This window comes from Gymnoscopelus microlampas (assembly GCF_963454915.1).
Source record: "Gymnoscopelus microlampas genome assembly, chromosome: 1".
NCBI classification, from domain to species: domain Eukaryota; kingdom Metazoa; phylum Chordata; class Actinopteri; order Myctophiformes; family Myctophidae; genus Gymnoscopelus; species Gymnoscopelus microlampas.
In genome coordinates, this window is record NC_139962.1 from 48441677 (window position 1) to 48456801 (window position 15125).

At 40.1% G+C, this 15125-nt stretch overlaps 1 protein-coding gene across 1 annotated transcript in view; it reads right to left on the reverse strand.

Moving 5' to 3' along the window:
* ntrk3b (neurotrophic tyrosine kinase, receptor, type 3b) overlaps positions 1 to 15125 on the reverse strand; it is a gene marked incomplete at both ends in the record, with an annotated part of 250628 nt that overhangs the window by 210336 nt on the left and 25167 nt on the right. Inside the window, one exon of the mRNA XM_084052140.1 lies at positions 2577 to 2651. Coding sequence (XP_083908266.1) covers positions 2577 to 2651 — 75 coding nt within the window. The remainder of the gene's footprint in view (positions 1 to 2576; positions 2652 to 15125) is intronic.

The following is a 15125-nucleotide window of genomic DNA, read 5'->3' on the forward strand; positions in this document are numbered from 1 at the left end:
CTCGAGCAATACAAAACCCTATCTTTTTTTCTTCTTCTTAATGCCACTTCATACAAGAATGGCGCACAAAAGTATTAAAAATAGCAGATATAAGCTCACGATGCGTTGCAATGTGACGCATTGTGAGCTGTAGATCAGCTGTTGTTGATTTTTTTTATCAAAATAAGAAACAATTGGAAAGATCTAGAAAACAGGAATGCCACGGTTAATGTGGTTACTGTAACATATATTTTATTTTTAATATAACATAAATATCAAATATATCAGACAAATTGAACCCTGGACATGGCATTCCACCATGTCATGTGTGAACTGTAGTAGAATGTTGGGTTGTATAGCTACGGCACCTGGCCATGATATAAGCCAAACCATTGTCAATCATCTTTCAGTCTCTCCTGTGCTCCGTGAGTCTGGAATGAGGAATGCTGTGTTATTTCTCTCTCTCTGTCTATTGATTTGAACAGACATGTCCGTTCCATTGAATTCCAGGTTGTATCTCTAAGAAAACCCACCTCAAATGTCATCTCCTTCCTCAACCAAACTATATTTGGTACAGAAGTGGATAGCATTTAGAGGAGAAAAAGTGGCCGGATGGGAAAAAGTACGAGACAATGAGAGAATAAGATAGGGGAGTCCGACTCACATGAGAAAAACAAAAGTGGGAGAGCGATTGTGATTAGAGAGCAGTGGCGCATACATTCTAGACACCTTTACTAGCCTCTTCCCCTATGTTGAGGAGAACCAGGGGTTAAACTGTCAGGAGAGAGCGAGGAAGAGAGAGAGAAACATAAAAGGAGAGAGAGAGAGAGAGAGAGAGAGAGAGAGAGAGAGAGAGAGAGAGAGAGTGAAAGAGAGAGAGTGAAAGAGAGAGAGAGAGAGAGAGAGAGAGAGAGAGAGAGAGAGACTGAAGCAGCGAGTGGGGATGTGAGGGGAGGAGAAGGATGCTAATGAGGAAAATGCTAATTTAGACCTGGTGGTCTTCCCTCGTTCTATTTACCTGAGCAGAAACCCCAGGAGAGGAGAGATATAGGTGTGGGTTGGGATCCTATTCAAATATATGTGTAACATATCATCTGTCCTCTGTACCCTCCTACATGTGTCTCTCTACTGCTCTAACAAATAAACTACATTTAAAAAATAATCACTGAAAATGTCTGTCTCTTTCTCCATCTTTCCTCCAGCGTTATTTTACCCATCTCTCTCCACATAAGCATCATTTTTCTTCATCTCGCACTCACCCTCATCTGTCTCTCTTCCTCTCTCATGTTCCTTGTCTCTCTCTCTCTCTCTGTCTCCCCACTAACACCATCTCCACAGAAAATGTACATGAGTTGCATCACATTCAACACTTATTTCCAGTGTTAATACTGACTTTTTTTGTTTTGCTACTGGCAGCAGCATATGCTTATTCTAATAATAATAACAACAATATATCTATGCCGGTGATGCAATAATCACAGATGATTATTCTAACTATAGCTGAAGCATATTTCTCCACTGTCAGAGACTTTCCTGTTTAAGAAGCACTGTCTTGTGCTGACAGGAAAGAGAGAGAGAGAGGGTGGAGAGAGAGACAGAGGTTTGAGACAGAGACAGGTCAAAAAGGGTAGAGGGAGAACCAGGTAAAAAGAAAATAAGTGTAGACGTGAACAGAAAAGATGGAAAGAGAGACAGGACAGAGAGAGTCGATGGAGAGGAACAGATGTAATCAGGCCTCTTTTATGTCTTCGTAAAGCACTTTGTAAACTCATTATTATTAGCAGGGAGTAATACTGGTGGTAGTAATAGTAGCAGTAGCAGTAGCAGTGATGATGGTGGTAGTAGTGGTGGTAATAAAAAAATAAAGGTTATTTGTAGTCAGCGGTGTAAAGTAACTAAGTACATTTACTCAAGTACTGTACTTACGTCCAATTTTGAGGTAATTTTACTTTACTGGAGTATTTCCAATTGTCTATTCTACTCCACTATATCTCAGAGGCAAATATTGTACTTTTACTCCACTACAATTATTTGAAAACATTAGTTAGTTACTTTGCAGATATAAATGATAAAATATACATTAACAACTTTAGCCCTATTTTATACCTAAAACGCGATGCACTGTGAGCTTTTTTTTACTAACATTTTAGTACTTTTACTTTTGGTACTTTAAGTACATTTTGATACCAATACTTTTGTACTTTTACTCAAGTTTTTTTTTCATTCCGGACTTTTACTTGTAACAGAGTACTCTTCATTGCAGTATTGATACTTTTACTTAAGTAAAACATGTGAGTACTTTTTCCACCACTGTTTGTAGTAATCCCATGGGTAAATTACTTCTCTGCATTTTATGCACCCTGTTAGAAGCAGTGTACAGCCCCAGGGCACGCACAGGGAGCAGTTAGGGGTTCAGTGTCCTACTCGGGGACACGTCAACACGGAGCCTGGAGGAGTCAGGGATCTAACCAGCGACCTTCCATTCTCCCACATGGCCACTCTACCTCGTGAGCTATTTACGGCTCTAGTAGTAGTAGTGGTGGTGGTAATAGTAGGCGGCAATTGTAGTAGTAGTAGCAGTAGTAGAAGATACTCACAATCTCTGCAGTCCTGTGTACAGCTCCATGTCCACATCTCTCAACATCTGTAGTCCTGTCCAGTTCTCTACGTGTCTGCAAAGGGACAGACAGACAGACAGAAGGGGAGGGAGAGAAAAAGATCATTATAAATTAACTGTTCTTATTAATCTGGAGAGAGAGAGAGAGAGAGAGAGAGAGAGAGAGAGAGAGAGAGAGAGAGAGAGAGAGAGAGAGGGAGAGAGAGAGAAAACAAGCCAGGGATGCCAGCAGGGGGTTCAGCAGCATGGTGGGGTGTCATTTTGTCAGAACTAAGTTGACGCAACAAGAGATATTTAATTGCGCATAAGCAGCTATCTATGTGAGGGGGAGTGTGTGCGTGGGTGCGTGTGTGTGTGTACAATCACATGTATGCTAACACATTTCAATATAAAGACAGACATGGCCACAGAAATAACATGCAAAATAAATACATTATGGGAATACAGATAGGCAGGTGTGGGGTGGGATATTATACCTAGGTTAGGGTAAGGGAGAAGAGACAGTTTGGCGATTTTACCATTTCAATATGAACACTGGTTGTTGTAAAGGCCCACGGGTTGGCCTGGGATAAGGTGCGGTTACAATATGTTCACAGGAACATAAAAATACCTCCAGTTATGTTAAGGTATGTATAAATACTTGCCGATAAACCCCAAGGTGAGAGAGTTATTTATTTATTTATACATTATTTATGTATGTATGTATGTATTTATTCATGAGGCAATGCCCACCCAGATTGGACTGGGTGATGTGTCCCGTCCCCCCCGTATGGTTTACAAAAGTTAACTACATTATACCTATTATGAAGAAATACATTTCCAAATTAATGCTATAGGTTAAAAAGGCTAATTACGGGTTTATAATTAGCGCAGAGTCAGCCAAATGAATGGAAGGATGCCATTCTTTGGCGTTTCATGTCACAATTGCTGCCTTCAGCTCTACTAATGGTTACGAGAAAAAAATTAATAAAACACTTAGGTCTGTTGTACTTTAGTTGATAATAACACTGGCAAAATTCATTAGCCTAATTTATTAGACACGGAGGAACTGTCCATGGTCCTGGAACTGCCACTCACTCATTCCCGCTAGGGAAATGCAGTTTTTCTTTTTTCCTCCTGCCATGGAGGTTGCAACAAGTTACATTAATGCGATGCGATCACTATGTTAGTGTGTTTTCTTTATGGATGACAACTTTCTTTACCATTATATGTTTAAGTTTGAAGTCTACTAATAGCTATAATAAGTGCTATACACCTTAACTGCTTTGATTGTTAGCCTAATTTGAGTTTTTTGAATTTTATTTATTGGTTGCTGTCAGTGTATAATTTTACATATTGTTTTTCAGTGCATTAGTGTTTATGGGCTACGTGACATATTGTATGAGAGCATGTGTTATATAACATATCAAGGAGTGTTTAAAAATAAATACCCCCCGACCCCTCCCAGTGAAAAATACATGGCTCTGCTTGGCCCCCTCCTTTTTTCCTTCTACACCAAATCTCTTCCCCGAAATAGCCATACAATCTTGCCCACAACGCAAGATCTTGTAGAAAAGCTTGTAGATCTGCTATTTCTACAGAATGTTTGCCTAGACATGCCCAGAATTATTGAGCTAGGGGTCATGTGGTTAATGACAGCCATATCTTACTGGCAAACAAATGTTATGTCCCTCTTCCATTTGGAAAAAACATGTAGACTGGACCGAATTCACGGGCCGATGATATAATTACAAAATAAAATGCAATACAACCAGTATTCTTGTAATGGGTATTTGTATTTTTTACTTTAAATTAGGCCCAGCTTTTTAGTATGTTAGTGACATGCACTGGTTCCACAGCTTGTAAAACTTCAACCTTCAATTCAACTGCATCAGCATTTCAGCAAACTAGAGTCTGCACAGACTTATGTAGAATCTACATAAGTCTGTACATTGTAGATCACCAAATCCTCATAAGTCACAGCCAGGTATTAAATGTCATATCAGGGTGTTTCTCTCTGCCTGCTGTCTGATATCTCCCAGGTAAACAAAATCCCAGCACCACTCCGCTACTCATACAGTACACATGCACACCCAGAAACACCCAGAAAATGCATACTTAGGGCGCGCTCCCACCAAAACATGGTCGGCTAGCGTTAAACGCAGGTTGTGTGCGGCCACCGTTTTTTGCAGCCAGCGGATTCTAAAAAACGTGAGTGACGCGCCTGTCACTCACTTTCAGGACCCTCCCCGTAGCCCGCTCCACCTTCTGCCTTGAGCACCATGGTGCTTCCTGAGTCTTGGGACGATCCGCCTTCGACTCACCCGATTGGACAGAGGGGGAAAATCAGCTCCTGCCTCCAGTAGTTTTATGCTTCAAATGGACAAGTCGTGTAGAGCAGATAAACGCAAGGTCTGCGCGACAGGCGGAAAGATCCGCTCTTGCGTGAATCCACGCATTTACATTGACAAAGCATTGGCAGATTCTGCCCCAGTGGTAAAATAAAAGTGCGGTGGGAGCGCGCCCTTAAAGTGAACAATAGTTAAAAACCCAGGGCCAGATTTAATTTAAAAAAAATGCATTGCAAAGACAAATTGTACGTTATTTTTGTGCTCCGATTTCTTGAGTTTAGCACACTTACTTTAATCACTAAGAAATGAATGAATATGGGATCTGCACCATTTGTCAACTGCAAGGGTAAATTGCATTCTTTAGCTTTAAGAGTAATTCAACAAATATGTCTATGAAAGTGGTCAGCCAATTCAGTACATGGAACTGATTATTTCAGCCTCAGAGAGTTGAAACAGAGATACTTGCGGAGGATGAATATCCTCTCCCTTGGCTGCCTTAGGATATGCCAGGTCTTTGTGCGCTACGTTTACGCCACTTTTAAAACAGTGTGGGCTGAACAATCCCGTTTATGTGAAATTTGCATATACACAATCATAACAGACATAAAGTGAATATATACCTGCCCAATTTGGCATGCTCTCCTGTCTCCTCTCACTGCACAAGGTTAGTGAAGAGCATGGCAAGCCAATTTGCTAATTTGAGAACTCTTTAAGCAGCATAAACCCATAGTCAATCTGGGCCTTAGAATTTAAGTTATTAATATTGTTGCGCCTTCTGGAGGTGGGGAAGAATTAACCACTTAAAACATCTATTCTTAGTAGTAAAACGGACCTGGAACTGTACTTGGACCTCTTTTTCCCCATCTAAACCAAATCTCTTCGCCAAAAAAATGTAATGTATCATCTGTCCTCTGTACCCGAATGTTCCCCCAAGAATAGGAATTCTGGGATTCAAGTGGTTAATTCAACTAAACATCTGCTCTGTTAAGGAAGGAACTCTCTTGATAACTGCAAAGACACCTCCCTACACACAAACATGCACACAGGCAAGGACACACGCACGCACGCATGCACACCTTTTTTTCTAGATTAACGGGTAATGGATGTTGTAATGAGCCATGTTCACAGCCTAGTCCTATTTTGGTACCACTTAAGAAAGAGAAGCAAGTAAAACATGTTTGTGTTTTTTAATTGAGAAAGGTAGTATGGTATTAAAAAAAAATATATATATATAGAAAAAAGCTACCATGAAAAGCTAATGAATTATATAATATCCAGTGTAGCAATAAATACATTTCCGAGAACACAGATTTCGTTTCTAGTCAAATACACTGTAGCTCTTAGACAGAATTGTCAGAGATATTTCCAAAAGATAGAACCTGTTTCTTCTAACTGAAGCACTGATCTCAAACAGTTAGTATATAGGTTTTGAGTATTCTGAACACTGACTCATATCTACATTTTGTATATATGTTTTGGGGATATTGTGCACCTTTAACCACTTAAAACCCTACAGTGTACTGTACTTTGTTGACCGGTGTCCACGTGGGGTCTGTATCTGGTCCCTCCTTTTCCCCTCTACTACAATTCTCTTGTAGATTGGCTATTTAAGGCAAATGTTTTCCCCAGAATAGGGAGGCTAGGGTTTATGTGGTTAATAACAGTAGTTATAACAACAGAAAGTGGTAGCTAGTGATTTTAGTGGTCATTTTGAAAATAAACCTACATTTATCATTTGCACTGCTAATAGCTATTCTGTTGTTAGCGGTTGTTGACAAAGGCAGGTGAAAGTTCATAGTTAGGACAATGTTTATTGATACTAATCTACAAATCCTATATTAAAATTGTCTTAGGGCCGGTCTGACGTCACACTCATGTCACTATGACTCAGCCATAACCATATTTGGTAAGTAGTTCCCAATGCAGCTACGCCCAAATATGCAGTGTGCTGTCTAACCTCAATGTGTCGTCATGGCAATGACGCTCAGCTCCATATATGGGCACAGAAGGGGGCATGCCCATATACTATGGGCATATGCTGATGACATCAGCGATCTCAAACTCAGCACGCACAGCGACAAGGACTCGAGGGAGTTCGGTGCCCGCGGTCAAGTATGCCCATATATGTACATTCCAATGTATGGGCATATACTGATGACATCATCCATATATGGGAATAAAAGGGACACAGGTACACAGACAGACAGATGCAGAGATCTCCATATATTGGCACAAAAGGGACACAGACAGACGGGTACTCTGACAAAGCCTTTACAAACAAACAAAGACTTTATGATTCAGACATATTGGTCGGATCGGCAGTACAACGTAGGTGTGAGGGGCGTGTAGTCCAAACTCCCAAACTCCCAACCTCTAGTAGTATAAATTACCTTTTGGTGCCTGTCAACAAAGCAACAGACAATTAAGACAACCCCCATCACCACATCTGGATTTGAGTCTGACTGTATGTACCCCTTTTCCTCTACCCTTTGTCTCTCCTCTGTACAAAAGGAAAACTGCCACTCAAAAATGAATAAATAATCTTAAAGTCACCTTCCCCTTCTCCCTTGTTGTGGTTTAGATCCCTAAAAAAATCATATCTGTTCAATAAAAGTATATATCAAGTATTTATCCCCATCAAAGCCCTGCTACAGGATCTTTAGTATGGCAGGATATATGAACAATTATGCAAATGCAGCATTGACCACTCAATTCCTTTCACATAATAATAAATAATAAATAATCAATCAATAATCAATACAAGTTTGATCCCCCATCATCCGAGAACATCTAAATAAAAACAGTGATTGGGGCAAATAACAAATGACACACCACAAAAAGGAGCCAGTCACTTCCTCCATCCTTCAGATGGATGTCTTTAGTGAGGATGGGGTAAACTTCAAAAACACAAACAAACAAAAACATGTTGTTGTTGGGAGCGGGTCTGTAATTACCACTCCAGGTGCCGAATTGTAACTCAAAAGACAAATGTTCCTCTCTCTCTCACACATTCACAAATCTATTTCTAAATCTTGTCGGAAGGGGAAACTCTAAACAGAACAGCAATGAAGATCTTCCAAGCTGTTTCACAGTAATCTGCTCTGATTCCGCCCATTGTTTCTAATGTCTCTGTCTCCTGGTGATTTACAGCTTCATAGAGATGATCTACAGCCAGCCTCAGCACAGCCTTAATGGGATATTGTTTAATAAAACAGATATGTCTCTGCTGAACTGCCGGAGCATTACTCTGCACTTTGGTTCCATTCTCGCTCTGCTCCATATAGGCAGAGCAGTGCTCTGTCAACTAAATAACTACATTTACATTTTTACTGGCTAGAGTTTTTTCCATTAGAATTCATCTCAAAATCTTTGCATCATGTTTCTTTAAACACAGTATACTGGAGTCCCCCGGGGCTCGGTACTTGTCCCCTTCCTTTTTTCCCATATACACAAATTTCTTCACCGAAAATATCCGATCCACTAAATTAATTGTAGACAAATCTATTTAAAACTAATACAAAAGTTACCTCAAAAAGGATGCATAGCGAGCCCAAAAGAGATAAATCTGATTAATATATCATTATAATTATATATTCTATATACACATATAATTCAATTAATCACATACATGAACACTATTTTATTTTTAGCATTTATGCGGTTGTACTTCATAGATGTAAATGCATGTAACTGGATTAGTATGAAGCCTCCATGCCTCACAGTCATGCAAGTTAGCATCCATGTGTGGTTAAATCTGCACAGACCATTACAAATATGATAGCACTGTCTTAAATAGAAACACAAAAACACTTCAGCACAGCACATCTGACTTCCATTCTGTATAAATGGTTAAACATGCTGCTTCTTTTCCACATCACTACGTTAAGTGTTGATGGATATTTTAAATGCAGAGACGTGTAGTATAAAAAGGCAACAAGAGCTGTTCCATTATGGAAGAGTGTGGAGTGTGCCCTGTTGTTCTGTTTTTCTCCCTGAGTTGTCATTACACTGCGTGAGTGTGCATGCATGTGTGTACTGTAGTGTACAGTACACTGCATCTGCTGGCCGGAACAACACTCAACCTCCAGAACCAACCATGGGCTGCATTATGCGTTCATGGCTTCACAGCTTGCAAATGAGCATCAATTATTACTGATCTCTCTCAGGGTTCTCTCACTAATAAAGATATTAAAAAAGAAGCTTGTTGCATACAGTAAATGCAAATGCACACACACACAGGCAGATACAGACTCCTTCCTAATGCATGCAACTGAAATTACAGAAGATGAAACCAGCTTCATAAAATGGCCTCCAAACAAGCTAGGGCCTCAGTAAGCAACTGGCTGACAGGGTGGACTTGTGGTTAGAGAAACTGCACTGAACTGTAATGGAATGGCCATTAGGGTTAACTCTGGCAGTGGCCAATGTATCCATTATCAGCCAATATATCTTGTCAAAAAACATTTGAGCAAGGCAGTCACACAGGTAATTGAACCCCTATCCCCGACAGAAGTGCTATTCTTTACTGATTGAGCTACACAGGGAAAGGAATGCCCCATACATTTAGAAGCTGTGGGGCATTAACCTTGTATATCTATGTGCCCCCCCCCCCATACTTCACTATATGACAGTGTTGTATAAAAGTAGTGAAAATAGTGGATCTACAAGCTGACAATGTTGTGAGCTTGTAGATCTGATTTTTGTATTTCTGTGTTTTGCTTATAATGACAAAAAAAGGTTAAAAAAAGGCAAAAAAAAGTCAATGATATGAATATTTTACAAATAGTATTAACTAGAGCTTGTGTGACTAAATAATAACTACGGTACATTGGTTCCATTGGAACACAGGTTCTTTTTTTCCATTTCCTGAAAAGTAACAGTTTTGGACAAGGTTTCACCCGACCGACAGCGACAATATTATGTTCAGCAGACCAGAGGTCTTAATGCCAAACTGCAGTCAGATGATTCAGTGTCTGTATCGACAGATAAAAACATTACAGAAACAGATGGAGCCACTGCAGTCTCGATCGCACACTTACAAACCTAATGGAAAACTGTGACAATTTGTCTCAATTACAACAGCAGGCATTGACATCAAAGTGACAGACAAAACTGACCAAATTACATCGATATTAAAAATGATTCTCGCCCTTGCTGAAACGATGGAATCAACAGTTAAGATAATGCCCCCAATAAAGCTCATGTGCTACCGTGAGTGACTAATTCCCAGGAGATGGAGGGAACAAAAACCCCAACAAAGGCAGACGTGGAGTCCGATCGATACAAGCAGAAATGAAATATGGTGTGAATGAAATTTCCATTGATTTGGTGATAGTCATCAGAGGGTCTTCACAGCCAGTCTGGCCTCCCGGGGCAGATGATGGGTTAATTGACTCAATTGACTCAACTTGGTCGATGAACTAACTCGTAAGAATGTACTGAGTTTCCTCAGATCTCTATGGTACTTAACTATAAAGACGAGGAGGATGAATGTTGGGAGTGAAAAACTGAAACGGTAATGATAACTTGATTTGTACAGCTTCTATACGTGGAATGCAAGTATGATCAAGGTTCTGCACAGAGTTACTTTAGGCTAACATGCCATTCCCCAATAAAAACTAACATTTTCATCACAGAGTGGTGAAACTAAGGGAAAAACATATATGATCATTCACTTTATTTATATAAGTTAATTTAATACATGGACCTTGTGTTTTACCAGCAGCCTCAGAAAGATGGAAATGTACTGTACAGGAACACAAAAAGGCTTAGGTCAAAGGTTTAGTCAACAACCTAAACCTTTTTTTCCACCGTTAAGTTTTGCTGAATAAAATTTTCAATTGAATTCACCTCATTGTAGTGCCAAATCACAACAGGTTGTCTCAAGATACTTTACATATAAAACAGAGATATGACATTGCCCCCTACCGTGCTGAGCAAGCATTTGTGCAACAGTGGCCAGGAAAAACTCCCCTTTACCGGGAAGATACCTTGGGCAGAACCTGGCTCTACGATGGGTGGCCAACTGGCCATCTGCCTTGACCATATTGGAGGGGAGAGAAAGAGATACAAGCAACAGCAACAGCAACAATTACAGTATAATGGCAACAATAACAATAATAGCAGCTAAAATAATTTTATAATATAAAATATTAACAATCCACAGTCGTATTCCAGCCAACCCTTGATCCTCGGTCAATTTAATTTAGTTTGTTTATTTGCACAATGCGCAACACCCCTTCCCCTAGTTCTTGTCCTATTCTTTTTCTAGTAATTCTCCTTTATCTGATCCTCTATGATCCCAGAACATTTGTTGTGGTTTTGATCTTGTGCCATTTCAAGTTAGTTGCTTGTAATTATGTTTGTGTAAAGCATGTTCACTTACACTTGTAATTCTCTCTAGATACGAGAGTTAAATAAATAAATGCCTAAAATGTTAAGTGTATAACAGCAGCAGATAGGGCAATGGGATTTAACACAGAAGTAGACAAATACACTATTAACTTGTGCAGGAGAGATGAGGAAAAATGCCTCAGTGGCTATTATTTCAGATCAAGTCAAATGATAAGAAAGGCAAAGGAAATCAAAGATACAATTCAAGCTATTGATCTAAACAGATGTGACTATTGCAGAAGGCTGAATTATTTTAGAAAACATGAGGAACTACTAGCCTACATCCGTATCTGTTAATCTGTTTACAACATCAGTACTTTGTGCACACTCATTTTCCAATACAGAGGGAAATTCTATACCCTATTCTATGTTATTTTAACCACTTTCAACCTGCCATCGCTAATTAGGGCACATTATTATAGGCGGATAATAATATTTATTGAGGAGTTTACTTCACTGTAGTCTATAACAGGGGTTCCCAAAGGTGGGGTCGGGGGACACTGACAGTGGGGTCGCAAAATTATTTTGGGTCATAACATAAAAAATGAAAATAAAAAAAACAGAATGGATGAAATACAATCTAAAAATGATTACAAATAGTACATTTTACCATTTTAATACATTACAAATAAGCACCGAACGTGCAAGTTTATGTGCATAAATTACCTCCAGGGTTAGGTGGGGTCGCGAGTCAATGGCAAACGTTTGGGAACCCATGGTCTATTAGGCTAGTATTATTAGGACCACCCAGTAGCAGAACTGATGTAAAAGAGATAGGCAGGTTTATAAAACATCCAGTCTACTGGCCTCAGCAGAAGACTTTAATGATCCCTAATTTTTCTTGTAGTGGCCTTCTTTTTATGTACTACACCTCTGTCTCCCTCAATGAAGCGCTTAACCACATGAACCTTAGCGTCCCTATTTTGGGGTGAACATTCCGTGAAGATAGCAGAGCTACGAGCTCACAAAGAACTACCACCAGAAAGACTAATAAAATGAATGTTACATAACCCTCAGTTTAACCCTTGTTGCCAACAGTAGACAGCTGTAATGTTGTTCCCTGGTTGAATCATGATTTTAGCTGAGTTTGTATTTCTAATGTGTTTTTACTAGCACACACAGTAAAATCCCCAGTGTTTAATTGTATTTAGTAGTATACAAATGTAACAAAATGGACCTTTATGGGTCCATTTGGTTACATTTTTTGTACACACTCAGAGTCAAATTAACAGTCAGGATTTTACTGTGCAGAATCAATTCAGCCCAGAGAATCATACTATAGCTCTGATGACACTTGGTGGCAGAATGCCTGACTAATTACAGTCATTTTCAGTTTTGGGCTGGGAGCGCTTACTGTTGTTCAGTCATGTAGCAAAGTGTTGATCCATTTGAGAGCTTGCCTCGCTGCATCTGAAATGCTTAGCTCCTCAACCCATGCAAAATCTGTGCTCCCTGCTCTGCTCTCAGCTGGTTGAGCCTAGCTGCAGACGACAGATATGCACCCAACGCAAGCCTCCTTAAAAACCAGGATTAAGACTTATTTCAAAGCCTTTGACCGAGTTTAACCTTGTGTGTTATATGTGTCAGCATCATTTCATGTCTGTCTTTCTATGGGCTTGCCTTCTGTGCGTGCGTGTGTGCGTGCGTGTGTGTGTGTGTGCGTGCGTGCCTGCGGGTGTTGTAGTTGGCGGTACAGCTGAAGATGTATAGCACAATTCATACATAGTGACATTTAACTGCTTCACAGGAAATGTATAGAAAGATCCATACATGCATCAAGCATTTTGTTAGCAGTAACATACAGAAGGCTACTTTTGTAAATACAACTTTTACAACAATACCCTTTTGTTGTCTAACTTTTTGTGCCCAAGTCACACCAAAGGTTAAGTAAAAAGAGGCACTCCTGTATTCATAGCGAAAAGGGGGTTACCCTTCCAGTCATATGGTGCCGTCCTGGAAACTTCCGCACTCCAGGAATGCGGAAGTGCTGTTCTCAAAACCAAGACGTAAAAGGGTGACCTAAAGAAAAGGGTGACCGCTAAAAAAAGTGTTAAAACGACAGAGGTGCGCTGTCTAAAGCGGACTTGAGCCTCGAGGCGCACCGGCGAGCGCCGTTCGACTCATATCCCCCCTGATCAACATGTGCTGTTTCACTTGGAAAATTCTTTAAAAACATTTGAATAATAAAAACAGCCAAAGAAAAAAAAAAAAACATGTGCTGTTTCAGCCCCCCCCTTCCAGTCAAACGTTTGACTTCTTGGGACTGAGAATGTGTTGGATTCAAACCAGTAGCTGACCTTCCAGTTACAAACCATGTTTCTCTAATCTCCTGTCAACTGCTGTGTTGTTGTATGACAGTAGGGCGAGGCACGAATGTTCGTGTTCTTGTGAACCAGGCATGAGTCTTCTGAGCCACCATGTTGTCAATTCAAAATCCCATTGGATATGCTCCACCTCTGGACAGAAAGCTTGTTGGATACGCTCCACCTCTGGACAAAAAGCTTGTAGGATACGCTCCACCACTTACAAAAAATATGCTCAGTTGCATACATACATCATGTTTACTTCTATATAATGCTAGGATAGAAAGACATATTCAACATTGTGTGTGTGTGAGAGAGAGAGAGAGAGAGAGAGAGAGAGAGAGAGAGAGAGAGAGAGAGAGAGAGAGAGCAGCAAGTGTGTAAAGTATGTGAGTATATAAACTTGTGTTTGAGCAATGAGGTGTGCGTGCATGTGTGTATACGTGTGTGCATGTGTGCGAGAGAGCGAGCGAGCAAGAAAGAGAGAGAAAGAGAGAGAGACGGAGAGAGAGAGATCAAAGCAAGCCCAGGATTATTAACTGCTGGCCTTGACTAGTTTGTATTTCATGTACCATCTTCATAGTATGTGTTTATTGAATATGTCAAAGCCAGAAACAATGCAAATAAAACATAAATATTTAGACATTAATGAGAAGTAAACTTCACAGGCATAAAATCTAGTTATTCATCTCCGTTAAGCAGAGCAGCCCATCTAAACAGGGCTCTGGAGTGAAAACTTTCAAAAACATCACAAAAACCAAAACACGGCCAGATTAATCACACTTCCTCGCTGATGTCAGCGCTTTGTTGTTCTTTTTTCCTCACGTCAACTCCATTTTACAACCCCAGGGCCATACTGCAGAGCGCACACTAAAGTTTAATCAAATAAGTGATCGCAGCGCTCTGGACGGCAGCCAGAAGCACCACACCGTACAGCAGGAAAAATCTAGAAACCCTTTTAACACAAAGACACAGTGCGTTTAAAAGTATCTCCCCATCTGGTGATTATAATTAGCACTGAGCCCATATCCATCCCATACCCTCCAAACACGCATCCCTTGCCAAATAGTGCAAAAGGGTCACTAGATACAATGCCAAAGCAATCACACCGCTATAATCTACTACTATCATCTACTACTATCATTATATTACAGTATGTACGGTGTAATATACAGTAGTTCATTCTTTTACAGTAGGCCTATAGTATTATAGAATTGTATTGTACAGTATAGCTGTGGTAGGGGGTTTGGTCATGGTCCACACATGATAAAAGCCGCATATTGGAAGTTTGTAATATCAATTTCCAGATTTTCAGAATTCAGCTCAGTCATCAGACAGATACTGTAGGTCATGGGTTCATCCCTGTTCAACTCCGATTGTAATTTTATGTTCTCTCATGGAAGCCTCTCTCCGTTTCTGTGTGTGCACGAGCGCGTGCATGTGTGTGTGCGTGCATGCGTGTGTGTGCGAGCACACACACAAATTTTAATGCAGTGATTGAGT